Source organism: Gouania willdenowi, chromosome 12 (genome assembly GCF_900634775.1).
Source record: "Gouania willdenowi chromosome 12, fGouWil2.1, whole genome shotgun sequence".
Classification (NCBI taxonomy): Eukaryota; Metazoa; Chordata; class Actinopteri; order Blenniiformes; family Gobiesocidae; genus Gouania; species Gouania willdenowi.
The window spans coordinates 25,370,412-25,389,747 of NC_041055.1; the positions used below are offsets into that span (position 1 = coordinate 25,370,412).

A 19,336-nucleotide genomic window follows, 5' to 3' on the forward strand; every position below is an offset into this window, starting at 1 on the left:
GGAGGAAGTAGAGCTGTTGAGGACGAGACATTGAGACGTTCTCTCAGAAACTCCAGATAGCAACTTTAAACATGAGCAACAATAGACATAATATGAATACAAATGGCCTTTCATAAAGTAAAACAGTATTTACAATTAATTTGGTCATTGGACATTAAATAATTTTGCAGTGCACATAAGGTCCATAAATGCCCAAAAAAAAGAGTTCAAGTTTTGCCTGTAATGGCAAGGCACAACCACAGTTTAACGGCCCAAAGGTTGAGTGTCCATAGGTGAGAAAAAGAAGTCCAAGTATTAGGAGGGGAATGTGTGTAGTGAGTGTGTGGGCCGTTAATGAGTTGCGAGGAGGTACAACCAAGGAAGAGGGACGGCTGCACAAAAGAGCCTCCTACTAGCCCGACCAGAGTGGAGGTTCAGTTGGTTCGGTCCCAGGCACAATCTTCAGGCTTAGCGCCCAGACTAGGCTTCTAGCTCACCATCAACCTGGCCTGTATGAAAAACAGGTCCAAATAAATATCTGGTGGTGCAGACATTATCAAAACCATTCAGAAATACCAGTGCTCAATAACACAAGCTGCATTATAATGAGCAGTATTTCAATTTCAGTAATCCAATATTGTACAATACAATCAGTTAATTATATAGAAATATGATTTGAGTATATAATATAATACTTGTTATATTAATGCACTCATTACAGTGCTCAAGTATCAACAAGACCAGCATCCACAAATAAAGTGCATGGAAGCGCAGTGATTAACTGGACCACATTAAAGTGCATTTGATACCAATACAAAGAAACTGGCTTTAAAGTGATTAAATTGCATTCATCGTTATCAAAAAGATAATAAATACACAATCATAAAAATAAATTACAATGCTAACATTTCATTCAGCAGATCATACTCAGAGAAACAGCTTTGTTTCAGACGCTCGGCGGCTCTGGTAGTCGGCTCCTACAGTTCGACATTTATTGCATTTAGTTTCAGGACTGTTAAATTGAGCGAACAATGATACAACATACCTGCAGCAAAAAAAAGCGTGACCCTCTCGCTACTGCCGGCAGCCAGCCACAGCTGTGTTTATGCTCCCGTGATTGGGCGCGCTCCGTCACGTGACAGCATAACAATCACGCTAACGTAAGCACATGGCCAATTGTTGCATGACAAGTCACGACATAGTGTTCAAGTAGTACAACCAGCGGTGCTGCCAGATATACATTATGTTTTCAATCTGAACACAAAAACCCTCAAATGTCTTGGCGGAAAACAGCCCAATCTGGCAACAATGACTTGTCGCATCGTTTCTGCAGCCTGTCGATTCAAACAGGCGCGATGGAATTTCTTCCTTTCTTCACCAGCCAAAATGGCTAGTAACGCTACAATGGCGGGTGTTAATTTAAAGCCCTGGGCGACCGTGGCTCAGGTGGTAGAGGGTCGTCTTCTGATCGAGAGGTTGCAGATTCGATCCCAGTACCTGACTATGTGTCGAAGTGTCCTTGGGCAAGAAACTGAACCCTAAGTTGCTCCCAGTGGTTGACTAGCGCCTTGCATGGCAGTCCTGTTTCATTGGTGTGTGGATGTGAGAGTGATTGGGTGAATGAGCTGATATGTAAAGCGCTTTGGGACTGCTTCAGTGTGGTGATAAAGCGCTATATAAATCAAGTCCATTTACCATTACTGTTCTTTGGCACACATAAGGCAAGTCATTGATAATTCAAGTACTTTATTGATTTGACGTGAAATTACCATAGACTGCTTGGTAAAAAGCTCCAGAACTAACTAGTTCCTGTTAAATATATTGCTTGTATTGAGGTAGAAATCTCGAACGTTCATCTTAACAAATCATACGTACAACCAAAAGTTGAAAGTAAGTACATTTCAGAATCTGTAAACTACAGGTGCTTGATCGTGAAAATGAATGAAATGTAAAATAGAAAATAATGACACTAAATGAAATTTTCACTCAATTCAAACATCCATCCTTTAACCTAAATGGAGCATTTTAAAATTCTCCAACATAAGTGACTGGTAGTACTTCAGAGGAAATTTCACTTGTAAGAGTTTTCCTACTAAATCAATCCAGCCATGCAAAATGTTTCATAACATTTCCACAACTATTTTTGCACATGTTGGTCTCTGCCTGGAATCAGAGAACAGATAAGGAGCTGCTTAGCAGAGATTCAGTGTTCCCTCAAAGCAGACGTTTTGAATAAAAAATGGTTCAGTGTGCGGTACGTGTTTTGTTCAAGCCTTTGCAAGTAGGAATAAACTTACTGGAGCCAGTTCGAAGGAGAGAGACATGAAAACAAAACAATGCAATAAAATAAGAATCTTCTTGATAATAATTTCAGGAATGTTTCCTAGGTTAAATATATGTGTAAGTTCTAATTATGTAAAAAGTAGGAGGGGATTTAGGAAAGTTTGGTTAATCACTGCTATTATTGGGTTTGTAATTAACAGGAATAACAATGAAGCTGATTGTAAAAGATGACTTAACAACTTAATATCATGTTTTTCAATACCATGACCCTTTCAAAATAGAGTAGATTTGGATCAGTTTCATATTCTGCACCGAAATAGTGATTTTTTTTGTATGCTAAAGCATGCATGCTTTAAGGGGTGGATCTCTACCTGCTACTGTATGTACTGTTTTTGACTGGTAAACATCCGTTACAGCTCTCAATCATTATAAAACCTCAGTGCGAAGTTACTTTACCAAGCTGCTGTTTGCAGTAGACTTCTAAACTAAAATGTAGGTCTGTTTTCTGTAGGTCTGCGAATGAAAAACAATTGCTTTCCCACTAATGCAAAAGTTTTCCCCATCCTATAGGCCCTGTCCTTGACTCTTGCATCCCAACACACATTTTGGTCTGCATAGTTGGATTACGTGGGAAGAACAAGATTTCCATGACATGCACAATTTTAGGCAAGAACACTGAGATTGATGAGGGAAGTAACGAAATAAATGAATGAATAAAAAAAATGAATAAACTAAATAAAGCTTCACATTCATACACCTTAGCATTAGGTGTTTCTTAGTATCTGTTGCGGGCAAAACGTCTTGTTAACACATTTAAAGCGACTACATATTAAATGAGGGATTATGACTTCATCCATTTACATCTATGTATTATTCATGCAGGCCCGTAAATTCGTCCTATTCAGAACTGTCTTGAAGAAGAGTGTGAAGGCCAGGCCGAGTTAGCATGGCGGTGATGATCTCACAGCCAAGAACACTTTTGAAATTGGAGGGGGCCCTCAACTCCTCTATCATCAAGTCGGTGATCGCCACTGCCCCTAAACCCATCATTCATCTCTGGCTTTATTAGTACCGCACGCCCCTCTTTCATCTTCCAGCTAGCCCTCTGATTATATTTTTCTTCCAGGAAAGACATGAACACGAGAACTATCACCAAGTTTAAAAGAGTACATCGAGACATTTGCATAACTGATCCAAATACCCAACAGTTTCCCCAACAATCCCGATTCTCAGCATTGGCTCCTTTGCTGAGTTGAATGTGTGAACCTCTTCATCAGCATCCTTCTTTACTCCTAGTCGTTGACAATGCTGTGTCAGCTGATTTCCCTTGAGTGTCATATTTTCAAGGGACCACCAACAGTATCTGGATGCATATTATCCTGTCAAGGCCAGATGTAACTCCCCTGCATTCCTTAGGTGGCCCAAGTGAAGCTCCCTCCAACATTTACCCCCTACATTCTCATCAGTTCCATAGTAAAAAAAAAAAAAACCTTGACTTTAGACTCTTGTAAGACCCCATGCAAGGACAGGTGAAACCTTGGCAACAGGTGTTTTATAAGTGTGCTACAACTTTAAAGGGGAAGTGAAAAGTTCTGGTATTTACACCCAAGCATTATGTTTTATGAGATGGGGGCTTAAGGTTTAGACGACCAACTGTAAAACACCGGAGTCAAAGACCCTGGAGATTAGCTTCTTGCACCAAGCTAGAACACAGCAGGGCGAAAGAATAAATGAAAGACATAAGGTGGTCCTAACCCTGCTACAGGAAGAGATATTGACTTAAGAGGAAGAAAGAGACAGAGATTGAGGGAGAACAATGACCCTTTAACCCTTGCCAATGCCAGGCCTGTAAAAACAATGCTAAATACTTTTGTCAGCCAAACGTTAAGGATGGAATGAAGTGTTATCTAATGTATTTTGAGAAAAGCCTCTGCTACAGGACCACAGAGCTGTGTCTTGTGCCTGCCAGATTTTTTAAAAATACAACATTTAAGTGGTAACAGCCACAAATGGTGCAAAAACAAATATGGGACCTCACAATCATTGTTTCTATAAATGTGCTTTCATCAACATTTCTATAATTAACAAGGAATGTCTGACTTTTTGTGCTGTAGATTTTTGCATGTCTATTCAGAAGTATCATATTTAAAGTATATAAATTGAAAAACTTTGGGATATTGGATACGTTTTTAAATGTAATTTTCTCTTACTTGGGTGTCAAATTTTCATTTTTCTTTCTTGGTGTCATTCTATTTCCAAGCTCCTTACATAAATGGTCATAAAGGGATTCAAACTTTGCAATAGCCTAAGTTTGGCAGCTGGTAGCTGTCTCAATGAGTTACCCCCCAGTTGATAAATTGGTTTCCTATGATGACTAAGCCGATAGGGATGTGGTGGGAACTGAGATATGGAAGCATCAGTAAACCCAGCTGCTTTTCCCACCGATGTTGTTAATTAGATGTCATTATTTAGCTATTTAGCGGCCGCTTTAAACAACAGACAGTGCCAAACAGACAGTGCTTCCAGCCTCACTGTGATTGAAAACAGCCTTGTCTCCTTGATTCATTTGCACAGAAAACAATCCCAACAATCCCACACAGTTTTTTTTTTTTTTGTTGTTTTTTACAATTGTCCTCATTTGTATTCTTCTTAAGTTACATTTAAATATCGCATCAACTGTGTTTCTATAAAAAAAAAAAAAAAAGTTTGAAAAGGGGGGAAAAACTTAAGGTACTGATTTAATTCCCATTCTATTGAATAGATTTTTTTGGACTGAGGATTTTGTACATTCCTAGGTTTCCCAGAACACATGTGAATGTGGTCTATATTTGAATGTATATGCTTAACTGTCAACAAAAAAAATCCACCACCCACTCTCTGTATGACCCTAAAATGCCCCCTAACAATGTTTAAAACGTCAACCTATCCTAAGCAACTTCCATCTCCAATTAAGTCAATCTAATTAAGAGCACTGTAAATAGGAGCGACAGAGCACGAAAGATGGGAATTTTGTTCAAAACTGCAAACTGAATTAAGCAATCCAGCCTGTGTATTTGCTACCAGGAATGCCATTTGCCTGCGTTTGTTTTGCCCTGCTTAAAATTGGAACACTGATTGAACCAGGACAAGGCTAGAATGGACTGGCTGCCCCCAGAGGATATCACGGGCCACACAGGCTGGGAATTGAGTTACACTGAACCCCAGCTGTAATGGCTAGGAAACAGTAGGACTAGACATAAAACCTTTCTTCAGGGACACATGTAGGGAACATTTGGCAGTTTAGTTTACTCAAGACAGACTGTAATGTGGAGTTGGTTTTCTAAAGTTATTTAATCATGTCAGCCTCAAAAACTACAAAATTAGGCACAGATTGTTGTGATTACTTGGTACATTTTTGATGAATTATGATGCTATGTCAAACAATAATCAACAAACATGAATTATTCTTGCTCAAGCCATAGCATTATGAGAAATGTAAGGAGAATAATCTTACTTGTGAGGAGACGAGCGGTTGAAGCATGTCTTGGTAACATCCGTCACGTTGGGGTTGCAGCAATCACCGAGATCGTAGAAGAAGTTTTCCCAGTTACATTCAGGGTCACAAACGCCATTCCCCTGCTTTTTTTCAAGGCAGCGGCTTCGATGCCCAGACATGCAGTCACCTGCATCGTAACCTGTCAGTGGATGGTTGCACTCTGGATCACAGGCATCATCTCCGATTTTGCTGATGTCACAGTTGGCTAGAATCAAACGGTTACGCAAAGAAGAGTTGGTCACATTATGAATGCTCAGCTCCCAGGTGATGTTATAGGGACTAAAGGCATCGTTAAGCCGCTGGTGCTGCAGGCTGATCTGGTGGTCTGAAACAGTTGGCCTTGTCCTTGCATCATCCCAAACGTTTATGACTCGATATCGAACTTTCTTGGGTCGTCTAAAGGTCCAAAGTTGGTTGTAGTTTTTAATGACCTGGACATTGTCACAAACTGTTTGACCACAGCTTGGAGGGTCCAGATTTGTGTCCAGTAATCCCTCTGCATTTCCAACTCCGATAACCCCACTGCCTACAAACCCTTGTCGTCCATTTCCTACATGGTCAGGCTGAGGAAAACTACCATCTTTTACAGTCAGCCATTTTCGAGCCGGGTGCTCGAAAGTTTCACGAATAACGAGCTGAGGTAGATCTTGGAGGTCTTCATGTCCCAGCATATCCCTGATAATATTCCTCTGCCCACGGGCTTGTCTCCATAAACCTACCCGTTCCACTGACCCCCTGTAGTTATGATTCAAAGCATTCCCTCCAATCATCAACACTTTGCACTTTTTGGTCAAATGACTGAAGACATCGCCGGATTGCTCACGGCTAACACCAACTTGAGCCCCATTGACAAAAAGTTTCATGTAGATGCCATCGTAAGTGATGGCCACATGTGCCCATTGGTTTGGTATGTAACGAGCATTTGAGTGGATGGAGGTCACTTTGTGGGCACGGTCAGTTTTAAGGGAGAAGAAGAAGCGAGGTTCACGGTTTCCATGTTCACTCACTGCCTGGATGCCAAGCAGCCAGCCTCTATCACTGGAGGCGTAGAAGCATTTGTCGTAGAGGCCTGCAGAGAGAATGAACGAAAGTTTATAAATCTTCACAGGGGGTCATTACTACTTCTTTCACCGTGAGGGAAAGTGTCAGTGTTAAGGCCTACATACTTTAAGAGAACAGAAAACTTTTGTTGTTGCGGCCCCTGTTTGGGAGTTTGTATAGCTTGTTTTCACCACAAAGCAGAACTTCTCTGTCTGAAATGGTCAGGTTTATTTGCCTATATTCTACTCTTGAAATATATCTTCATAGCTGAAATAACACAATTCTATATCTGTTTGATAATTAAAATGAATCTGATCACCCACATCTATTTCAAAAAGAAGACCCTGATGAAATGTTCAACATGTTTGTGTTCTTTGTTAAAGAACAATAAAGGAGCATTTAGAAGAATTCTAAACATTTTTCTCTGAATTACTGTTGTAACTAATCAAAAAGCTTGATTGTGTTTTTTACATATCAAAATGTATTGATAATGATTGCTACACACCACCCCGCTATTGGGGTTCTTAATAAACATAAACATAACTGAACCCCAAGTAGTGCTGTTTATTAATCCTAGTCCTACTCTTCACATTTTTGTAAAAGTATTTAAATTTTACGTATTTAGTTGTAAAATGTCATATATACTGGCCTCTAAGGCTTGAACGCGGGCTGTTACAACTGAATTTTGCTATTGGCTGAAACGGGTTCTTTAAGATTCCCCAGCGTCATCAACTTTCACTATTGGCCCCGCCCCTCCTATAAAAGCTGAGAGGAAGGAGAGGGTTTCCTCCAATCACAGCCCTCAGTACGGATTTTTGCTTCTGCGTGTTTCAGTCTTGTTATATGTTTTTAAATTGTGATTTATGTTTGAATATTTTTTTTGTTAGACTGAAACAAACTGTAACAATGTTTTGTAAGTGTTGTAGTTTATTTGGTGGTCATGTTATTTAGTGGCACTTTCTTATGGTGCATGTTGATGTGAAAAGAAAAGAAATAAGACACATTTTTTAGCTGTTTTTAGGATTGTGTAATGGTCATAATGTATGCAATTACTGCAATGTGGCTTTGCACCACCAGCACATAGCACATATAGCTAAAACACATACAAACATTCCTGCCAATGCTTTAAATATCAGGAGGAATACCTTGTGTCACATAATGTAGGCTCAACCAAGGCCTGGATCAACTCTCTGCTGCATTCAAGTAGTAGCTGAAAGTGGCGTGTGTTAAACATCTGAGTTTTCACACATTGCAGCTTGTTGTGCTTTTTCTTATTGCCCAACAAGCTTTATTCTTCCTCTGTTCACTGAGAGAGGAAATAGATTTTCCCGAAGAAAGTAGAGGCCAACTTTCATATTATCAACCATCAATGGTCACAATGTAAAGCTTGACCAAATACATCAAGAGTTTTCAGGCTATTAATTATGTGTACATAAAGTAAAATAAGCACAAAGTATGCATTGACACCGTTCTAGGTAGAGGAAACTGCACTTTCCAGAGATTTTAATGTTGAAACTGTAGTTATATAATTTTTCAAACAGTTTTTAGTAATTGGGTTGAAGTGCATATTCAGCAAAGGGAGACCCAATTGAAGTCTGCCTTGATATGTTTTTCATGAACACTGAGGACATTTACAGCAGCTGGAGTAAATGTCCCCTGCCAATGCTGCAGCCAGAAAAATCTAATTTTCTGCTAAGGCCTTATTTATGTAGAGGCACCAAAACACCCTTTTCCTGTTTCCCTTGGACTGCCGATGTCAGTTTTAGCATGGTTAATACATTTTCACTTCTGAGAGGAACTCTGAATGTTAACTGTTTGTTTGTTTAATGCTTGTCGACGTACGGGTGTGCGGGCGCACAAGTTCACATGTTTGCTTGTTAATGCATGCTCATGACTTTGTGCGTACAGTCATTTGATCCAATCACAGATTCCAAAGCACCTTGAAATGCCTGACAAGGTCCACTTGAGCTGGTGGAAAATGTGTGTGTTTACAGGTGATAGGGCTGCACTCCCTTGCCGTTGCTTATAAAACGGCTAACATCAGGGTACCGCGCCATGACCTTTGCAGAAATAACACAGAAAAACTCTGTGAGAGTCATTTATAATTCTTTACTGCCAGAGATGACTGTAATGGATTACAAGTACTCACGTTACTGTAATCGAGTTGCTTTTATTGGTACTTGTACTTTTTTGAGTATATTTGTAAATCTGAAATTTCACTTATACTTAAGTACATTTTAAAATTAGTGAAGTAATTAATTGCATTTCTGCACCCAACCGTTTGTTAATTTGTCTCTTTTCTAATATTTTCGACTGATGAATTTTTTATACCTCATTCACTTTTATTTGGATTAACTTTTATTTTGATTAACTTTTATTTTGATTAACTTTTATTTTGATTAACTTTTTATTCGAAAAGACCTTTACCGTACCTTATGTTGTTTTTACGATAACTGTGTCTGTTTGGCTTGAATCATTGACGTGTACTTGTATCTTGTTGGGAGGGGCATGTGCAATTGTGTGGTACTTTGTGCAATGAAAATAAAAGGATTCTATTCTACTGAGTAAAATATTATTATTCTTGTTTTAAAATGATCAACGGACATTGTGAAACTACAAAAAAATCAAATAACCAGACAACATTAAAATGCATCACAACTAAACCACACCACCAAAACAGCATTGAATGCCATTTAGAGTTCATAAATGTAGCTATACTTAGAGCCTGATAACTTTCTTTTATATTGAATTTAATTCAATGGTGTTGTTTTTATCTATTTTTTTAAATAATTGTACATTTTGACAAAACCTTTTATTTTATACAGATGCCTTTGCGGAAAATAAATTAAGTTCAAATTGTGCAAATCTTGGTCTCTACCTTTTTAAGTTTATACATGAGATGTTTACTGTTTGCAAGGGAACCGTGGCTAGATTTATTACCAAAAACAAAAGTAAGTATAGTAACTTTTACTTTGAGTATGATTTAATTTTGCTACTTTTTACTTGTGCTTGAGTATTTTATATATGACTTACTTGCACTTGTACTTGAGTACACTTTCAATCAATTAACAGTACTTCTACTTGAGTAGGATATATCAGTACTCTTTACACCTCTGATTACTGCTGTCTGTTATTATAGCTAAGACGCTACAACAGGGTTGAATACAACTCTTTTTCTAAAGAGCACTTGTCCATGTGAATGCCTTTGTTTGATATTGATTAGCCTCAGTGAGCCACCGGTAAATGGCTGGCTAATGGTGATTGCAAAGACATCTTGCTAACTTAGAACTGTTTCTAATGAGATGCACACTGCGGTGCACATTCATTAACTTGGCATTTCAATGGGCTAATGTTCAAAGACAAGAGGGTTGGGTTCATCGTCAAGGTCAGTCCACTGGCAGGATGACGTCTTTGGGCTTTTCTTTACACTGGAAGGAAAAAGCCTTCCATCTGTCAGCTTGTGCACTCAAGGCTAAAAGGTGTGCTAAAATGCTTGTAGGGTTCTTAGTGTAAACAGCTGTCATAATTCTGCCATGCTCAATTAATCTAACACGTTACACTTTGCCAGACCTAGCATAGCGTCCACATTGGGGCTTTCACAAACACATGTAACTGCACATACCTATATCAGCGTGTATATACATTTTCATGAACAAATAAACACACACCAAAGTGCGCTGACATAAATCGAAACGCTGAAGTACATATTTATGTACACAAAGCTCCGTGCAAACAGATTAGCCCATGCTGGGGTCAAGCACCGCTAATGTCCCAGGTTCAAAAGAAACTCTCCTTGCACTCACCATTATTCTTCTCATATGAAAACACACTTGTGAAGAAAAAACACACATTCATGCCTACAAAGAACAAAGGTTGAAAGGACTTGATGAAAAGCAGGGAGGAGAGGAACAAGGTGGACTCAGTTTACTTTTGAATCATTCCACGTAGACAGGTCACAGAAAAACACTGTTTACTGTCGTCCAAAATGATTTGCTAGTCATGAGAAGACGTTGATATTCTATTAACTTAATAAACACAACAGATATCAATCAAAAACAACTTCCTAAACCCTAAACACTCAAACTGTGGACATCAGTTACTTGACTTCACTGTGTATCCAAGTTGTAAAAAGACTACAATTGGTCAGGCTATACTCGTCTTTAAAATTGTTGTGTGTTTATTTTTTTTGTTTCATCAGATGAAATAGAAATAAAACCATTTTGTCAATGAGGACCTTTGCTGTGATTCTACTAGCGGACCTTTCCATGGCTTACGTCAAGTAGACTTTGACTCTCAGGAGGCAAAACGAAGGACAACCAGAGGTAAACATTACTGGAATCCAAAGACAAATTATGGTCATTTGGCCAAAATGTGAGAGGAAAAACAAAAACCTGAATGCTGCTGCCCATTGGAAAATCCATCCAAATCAGTCTAAGTGCAAATAAATTAAAAAATTGGACTGAAACATTTACCGGTGGTCATGTGTGATGTACTCTGCCTATTGGGGAAGATTATAGTATCATAAATGTCAGTAATGTCATTAGGAAAGTTAGTTTTGCTAAGTGGTGGCTAAAGTTATTGAATTTGGCATACCATTTTGTTAGTCAATATTAGGCAATAAAATGTCTGCTAATGTCTGTTAGTTTCCACAACCAACAATTGTTTGTTTTCTGTGGCTTTGTTTTGAAAAGGCAACCTGTAAAAACATGCTAGCAAGCTAGCTTAGCTGCAGGCAAACTAAGTGGTGTCTAAAGTTATTCAATTTGGCAAACCATTTTGTTCGTCAAGCTTTAGCTAACCAAGATTTGGCAATATATGACAATAAAATGTCGGAAAAGTCTTAACTTTTTTTGATTTAACACTTAGTTTCCACAACCAACAATTGTTTGTTTTCTGTGGCTTTGTTTTGAAAAGGCGCCCTGTAAAAACATGCTAGCTAGCTTAGCTTAGCTGGAGGCAAACTGCTTTCTGTTTTAACAGGTGACAAATGTATCAGTGCATCACAGGATAATCTGGGTTTGGAAGGGTTAGTTGTTTTAGTAAATTGTGTTTTTATAGCAGTGGCTGTTTGACAAAAAAACATTTGATTAACTTGTGGTGCTCCTAAATTGATGGTTTTAACACCATTGGATCCATAGTTGTGACCCACTACATATGACTGCATCAGCAATCAAAAGTATATAATAGTAAGAATATTATATATCATTGTATGCACAGGGATTTTATACCAAAACAATGTATCCAAGCATAACTGGTTATAAGAAAACCAGGAATTCAAAGTGCTTGTGAGCGTCCATGAATAACTCCCAACAAGCGATACTTTGAACTTCTTGTGCTCGTATTATGACATTTAACAATAACACTTAGATATATCTGAAAATCAGCCAACGTCTGCATGTAATTATCTCCGGCAGGTCATGGAGCGCAGTTTTCCTTACTCGTGCGATTTATTTTCCCCCGTCTTTTTGATATGGGCTCAACATAACACGGCTACGGGCACCTCTTGGCACAAAAAAAGTTTGCATAAATTTTGAAGACAAGAATTGAGGTTATGACTGTCAGGTTACGGGAAGATGCATGAGTTTGGTTTGTCTGCCAATGGGGGGGGGGTCAATTGTGGCCATTTCCTTTTCAAATATATAAAAAGTATGACACAAGAGAGGTTTGTTTTCCAAAGGAGTACAAAACGCAACCAACTGAAACAAGCCAAGAACGATTCTCATACATTAAGGCAAATTATGGTTAAACCCCTGAGGTCATCTGAGGACTAGAGGGCAAAAAACGGGGAATCCTTAAAAAGTCTCATTTAATTCATTCATCCAATAAAGAAAGCAGAGGCTATTTTTGTATTTTTGTTATTGTATTTACCAAAAAAAATGTTTAATAAGACAGACTTACAGTATGTGCTTTATAACTCTAAAAAATGCTACTTCATAAATTATGCTAGTGATGCTACCAACTAGAACATTTGTTCGCTCGCAGTTCACTAATAATGTGTGTTCACGAGATAGCTTTAAGCACAAACCGAGAGAGGAAAGGAAAAAAAAGGGGATTGAAAATGATCAGAGTCCAAAACATCACAGAGAGAACAAACAACGGGTTGGAACAGTTTAAAGGAGCGATGGCATTTCTGATTTCTGAAATAGATTTAAGAGATTAGGAATTTGTTTGGATTTTGTAAATATTGTCTATATCCTGGTATGCTAAACTTTAAAATTAACATTAAGGTTAAATGTATTGGTAATCCCGATAGAGGTAATGTTACACAGGGGCTAGATACAATAAAAACAACTGACAATTTATGAACAGCCTACGTCAATCTTTTGTTTGGAAATTCTACTACTTAGTTATTAAAATAGATGTCTTGATTGATTAATTTATTGACTCTGTCATTCATTTATTCCTACATTCTCTCACTCAAATGTGTTAAACTTGGGTAAAATAGCAAATATACTTAAACTACAAGAGTTGGCTCCTTTAAGGGATTGTATGCATGGTTTTCCTGACAATTGTCCTCAGTTAAGCAAAGTTGAAGATAAGTGAATGGGGGGGAAGAAAAGAAAAAAAGAGAGAGCGGTTGTAAATAAAACATTTCTGTGGGCCAGCGAAACAAAAGTAGTTTTAAAGTTATCTATTAAATCAGCAAATAACAGCTTTTGGGTCACAGTCAAGGTCCCTCACTTTGTTTTATCCACAACAGGTCAATGGTAAAGACAGTTGGAAGCTTCTGTCTGCCCTTGAACAGTAGATTTTTAGAAATGAGCTACAGCTGTTGACTACGTACAGTAAGGTGACTGACAGCAGCTACAGTGTCACAGACAGGAAATAACCATTCACGCATCTGTAGAAATCAGCATTTTGGTCGTAAGCTGTGATATAAATTGTGTTTGCATCACTTCTGTAGAAACAATCCAACAATGTGTGGCCCTGAACTGGCCATCCAGTACACATCTTGTAGCCCTTGGTTCCCAAAGTAGGGTACGGGTACCCACAGGAGTATGTAAATTATCATAGGGGGTACGTGAATAAAAAATTAGATACATGGTAACAACATTGGAAACTAGAATATAAATAGGGCCAGCAGTCAGAGGTGAAATTACTGGATTACAAGTACTCACATTACTGTAATTAAGTTGCTTTTATGGATACTTGTACTTTCTTGAGTATATTTCTAAATCAGTCATTGTACTTGTACTTAAGCATGTTTTAAAAGAAGTAAAGTCATTTGTTACATTTCTACACCCAACCGTGTTGCTTTCAAATGATCAACGGACATCGTGAAACTACAAAAAATGAAATGACACTGACAACGATTAAATGTATCACAACATAGCCGACCAACCAGGCACGTTAAACATAATCCATATGTTCTTATAGTTGTGCCATTTATGACTAAAGTCCAGCCACTTTCTTCAGTTCAGGTTGTAGTTTCTACCTATGACTTTGTTACTCACATGGCACTGTTTTAAAGTTCATAACTGGTAACTTTTACTTTGAGTACTATTTAATTGAGCTACTTTTGACTTGCACTTGAATATTTTATGTATGTCTTACACGTACTTGTACTTGAGTAGGATATATTCGATGTATACATTTTTTATTACGTATTCCTCAACAGGATAGGTCAAATTCAGGGAGAAATTTCACTGTGTTACATTATTATGTTTTTAAGTGTGCAGGAGTATGGGGTACATGGATTCACGCTAACTGTTGGAGATCACTGTTGTAGCCTATAAGCCCTTAGCATTGGGGTGAAATAGCATGAACACTGGTTACTGTGGGGGCAACCAAAACTAAACGTATATATGAAGAAAAAATTCAAATAAATTGTGAAAAATAAATATATGAAATGAAATAAATAAACATATATAAAATCTACAAACTCTTCATTTTTTTTTTTTTTTTTGTTGATATAATTCAGAAAAAAAGTCAATTGTTGAACCATATCTGCCATCACCACTGCAGCGTGGTAGCTTTTAGGTTCAGGATTCCACTTTGCATATTTAGTGACATCATCTACCTCAATAGCTTCACATTTACTGTAGTGCTCAGATCTGTGTGGCCCTGCCCTCAGAGACAGTTAACCACAGTCATATTCACTTGTGTGCGAAAATCTATACTGTATATGGTCATGATGTACCTGTTTTGGGAAGTATTTTTGAATACAACCGGTAAGCCCATGCTTATGGAGAACAGGCAAACTCAGCAGAGCTTAAACCCATTCACTCACAAAAAAAAATAAATAAATAAATAAATAAATAAATAAAAATGCAGAATCCACTCAGGGTCCCAACAGACCCGCTGTAACAACTCACCTCCAATTTTTTACTCTTACAAGCCATGGGCTCAGCAGTAGGTCTAGCTGCCAACTGGACTGCACTAACAGAAAAGTGTATCTGGACACACACACACACACACACACGCTTGGGTATTTTTGCATTAAGTTTAGGGAGTATTTGAGATTTGAGGAGAAAAAGCACAAGGGCTTGTAAATTTACTAAAAAATTGTTCAGTAAAGTCCTAAAACATGCAGTCTGGCACACGGGAGGGCTTGATAGCACTGAGTTCAACTCAGTTCAGTTTATTCCAAAAGCAGCCATCTGCACAAGTGCTGTAGTTTGCAATCAGTGTCTGCATCGCTCCCTGTCGGCAGAAAAAAAATTCTATGCTCAGAGAGCAGGTTTTAATGTGATGCCATTGGACGCGTTTTGGTGCTCTTTTACGCACGGCTGCAGTCCAGGCAGGGCGCATTGATGAGCAAATGTTAAGCTTTATACTGACAGCGACTGATGCAATAGGTCTTTTTATGACAGTACTTTTGATTATAAATCTGGTGATGGTGATGTTTGTGGCTGATGTCTGCGTTCTTTGTGGGGGAGCGCACCATGCGCGCAGACACAAGCAGCGCATTTTCGCGCAAGAAGGGGGAAACCCTGGATCCGAGTCTCGTATCACTGGTAGCCGATCCAAAGGTGTGGATATTTTTTATTTTTTTTTTTTATTTTTTCTATTTTAGTGGAAAAAGGAGGGATAGGATGTAGTTTGGGGAGGTGGTGTGTGTGTGTGTGTGTGGGGGGGGGGGGGGGGGGGGGGGGGGCGTACAAGCTGCGGTTCTGCTGTGGGCTTTGAGCGCCTCCACATATAACTGCGCTGTTGAGCCTGACGTGACGCTCTCAAAGTTTTGGCCATTACATCATAGCTTTAAAATAGCCGCGTCGCTTCAGAGAATCACATTTACGCACAGACGCTCAAGTGATGCCGCAGCCAATAATGGCACCATCATCATACCTTCTATTTAGTCAACATTAACCACCAACATATATATATTATAAAAATATATATATCACAGTAAATTCCAGTGAAAGCACAGCGTAAAACGTGTTATTATGTCACTTGTTTTTTGCAACTCTTTGCCATGATTAAAACTTATATATGATCAACATCTCCCCGAGGTTGCAATACCTGAATAATCCGCTGTAGTTTTCACAGCATTACATCATTGTCTCGTCTGATAGATGAACTCATTTTCAACTGCATGTATCTTTGTTTGATCCCCTGCCTGCCACTGATATTTACTTATAGCTGACCAATACCCACAAGCACGTTTGTTTTGTTCAAATCCCAACAGTTTAAAGTGAAATGTTAAGAAAACAGGATTAAAAAAAGAACTAAAGATGTGTAGAATATCGTACCTGAGATCACTGTGGGCGATCGTTGACCTCCCTCCGGTTTGATCCACATCTCCAGAGTGAAATTTCCTCTGGGTATCTCCACTCCGGGCTTGAGTCGGAGCTGATCTCCTCTCCCGGTGAAATAAACCGCTTTCCCCCGGTTTGGAGAGTTTTCCTCGGTCTGGGTAGAGCGGCGGCGCTGGCGGAGCCCCCGCCGCTCCACGCCGAGCAGAGAGCGCTTGCCCCGGGGCAGGCGTGTGGCACAAGCCCCCGGGATGCTGGCTCTCGCCTCTCTGATGCGCACCAAGTCCCTCTTGGTTCTTCCCTTTCCTCGGACTGTCGCGCACTCTGAACCAAAACACAGGATGAGAAACACCAGGCAAAACACCCAGGCTGATGTCCAAAGTTTCATTTTTTCCAAAAGGCAGAAAAAATATTGTTTTTTTAAAAAAAAGAGAGAAATATTACAAAAAAAATAATAAACAAACAGATTAACTAGAAAAATAAGTCCACAATGTTCTTCTTTCTTCTCTTTGGGATCCTCTTGAATTGTTCCTTGTTATTTTTCTTTTCTTTTCTTTTAGGATGTCAAACCGTAGAAAGTGTCTAAAATAAACCCATAAAGCTATGCTGTTTTCCCCTCTTTATAATGCTATAAGCCTCGACCCCCTCTCTTAAGCAAAACTACTCTGGAGACATTCAGGGGGACACAGCAATATTTGATTCATGTGTGTTCCACGGTGCCTTTTCAATAGGTCCCATTTAGCCAAAGGGATGACTAATAAGTAATCAATCAAGAGGGGGGTCCGGCCGATGCCCCCCTCATCCCCTCTGGTCTGGACGGGTAGGAGTTACTCACAAAAAATCCACAGTTGTCCTCCAGGCTCTTGTTGTCATACCTTCTTTTTTTTTTTTTTTTTTTTTTTTAATGTTGTTTCCTTTTTATCCTACCCGTAAAAAAGAGCATAAGACATAGCACACAGCCTTTTAAATTCCCAAGAAAAGTGACCGCAAAAGCCACCTCTCATATTTATTTACAAGAAAACATGAGGTACGCAGTGAGCAAAAAAAAAAAAAAAAAAAAAAAAAAAAAAAATAAAAAGAAAAAAAATAAAAAAATAAAAAAAAAAAACCCAAACTCCCCCCAGCCTTTTTTTTTTTTTTTTTTTTTTTTTTTTTAAGGCTGTGCAAAAAGTTGAAATGCACTATGATGTCTGTGAAGGCTGGAGAGAGACAGAGGGACAGAGAGCTGCATAAATAAGCATCGCGGTCCTCATTGATTGCCTGGAGCAGAGAGACTTGGAGAAGTCAGAGCTGGTCGTCCCCCTCCTTTTTCTTTTTAGAGCCAGTTACTCTCAAAGTCTTTTAAAGAACAAGTCATGTTTCAAATGTTCCTGGGCTGAGGGCTTCTTTCTTTTTTTGTTTTTGTTTTTTTTTTCTCTCCTCATAGTGGGAAGTCACACAGGTAGAGGCAACTCTCACTGACGGCAATCCTCTGTGTTGCACGATGGGATGGTGTTTTCGGAGTTTTCTAAAGGCGTATATGTATCCCTCTAGTGGTTACTGCACAAACCATCCAATATTTACCAGAATGAACAGCCAGTTTAATCACTTATCACTGATTCTTTAGAATGAAAGCTCATGAATGAATGATTTTCTCTTTTAGTTTTTTCTCAGGTTTCATAATAAAATGATTAAACTACATTTTCTTTCATATTTTTGTTTAATATTCTCTCTGGACACTCAGTATTTATTTTTTTTTTTTAAATATGAATAAAAATTCTACCACTACAGGGGGAAGAGGATACAATTTACAGTACGAATCATTATTTCAAAGCCTTGTCTTTTCAGTTTCAGTTTGTTTGTTTCAGTCTATATTGCTCTAAGTCTAAGTTTTTAATCCAATTGGCTTTATTTGGTCTGATCCATTTGGTTTTAAATGGGCTTCTTATCTTGCAATTTCCAAATTTTTCTTTGTTAGGTGCTTATTCAGAAAGGAAAAGATAGATTTTCTAAAGTGAAAAAGAAAAATCTCCATTTCATCACTATACTTCACTCTGTAAATACTTAACTTCATTTGATCCATCCCATGACCATCCCCTCCTGTTCCAAAAGCCAAAACCTTTGTATTTTTATCCACTAAAGTGACATGAATTCACTGATGTGACTGAAATTTAAGTTTGAACATTTTCATCCCCACATTTTAACTTAACTTTGAGTTTTATCCCTGAAAACAAGATCAAAACACATACAAATTGAGAAAATATAACTGAAAACGATTAAATTATTCCAAAAACACACAAGATGACAAGAAACATAACTGAAAAATGTACAAAAAGACACTAAAATACACATGAATTGCTCATATAACACAAAATGACAAGATTACACAAGTCTTCTCCAAAAACACACAAAATGACAGGAAAATACACAAAACGTCAAAAATACACAAATCTGCTCTAAAAACTCTCAATACGTCTACAAAAATAACTGAAAAATATACAAGACGACACCAAAAAACGCACAAATTGCTCATATAACACAAAATGACAACAATAGCGCACAAAATTACTTCAAAAACACACCAAAAGATGCCTAAAAAACACACAAAATGACTCCAAAAACAAACAAAAATAAAATAAAACACAAAATGACTACAAAAATCACACACAACAAAAACTCACAAAACAACAAAAACTTTAAATTTAGACAATATTTTACAAAATGCCTCCAAAACCACACAAAATGAAAAACAAGATCCACAAAAATACTCCAAAATAACAGAAAACAACAAAAACACACAAATAAACAAAAGCACACAGAATTA

The 19,336-nt window shown here is 38.2% G+C and overlaps 1 protein-coding gene across 2 annotated transcripts in view; it reads right to left on the reverse strand.

The window, feature by feature from the left end:
• pappaa (pregnancy-associated plasma protein A, pappalysin 1a) overlaps window positions 1-17,519 on the reverse strand; it is a 109,644-nt gene extending 92,125 nt beyond the window's left edge. For both annotated transcript variants that reach the window (XM_028463090.1, XM_028463089.1), the window contains exons 1-2: window positions 16,531-17,519; window positions 5,756-6,866 (exon numbers count right to left, since the gene is read on the reverse strand). In XM_028463090.1, the coding sequence (XP_028318891.1) occupies window positions 5,756-6,866; window positions 16,531-16,921 (1,502 nt within the window). In that variant the 5' untranslated portion in view covers window positions 16,922-17,519. The remainder of the gene's footprint in view (window positions 1-5,755; window positions 6,867-16,530) is intronic.
• Between the last annotated feature and the right edge of the window lie 1,817 nt (window positions 17,520-19,336).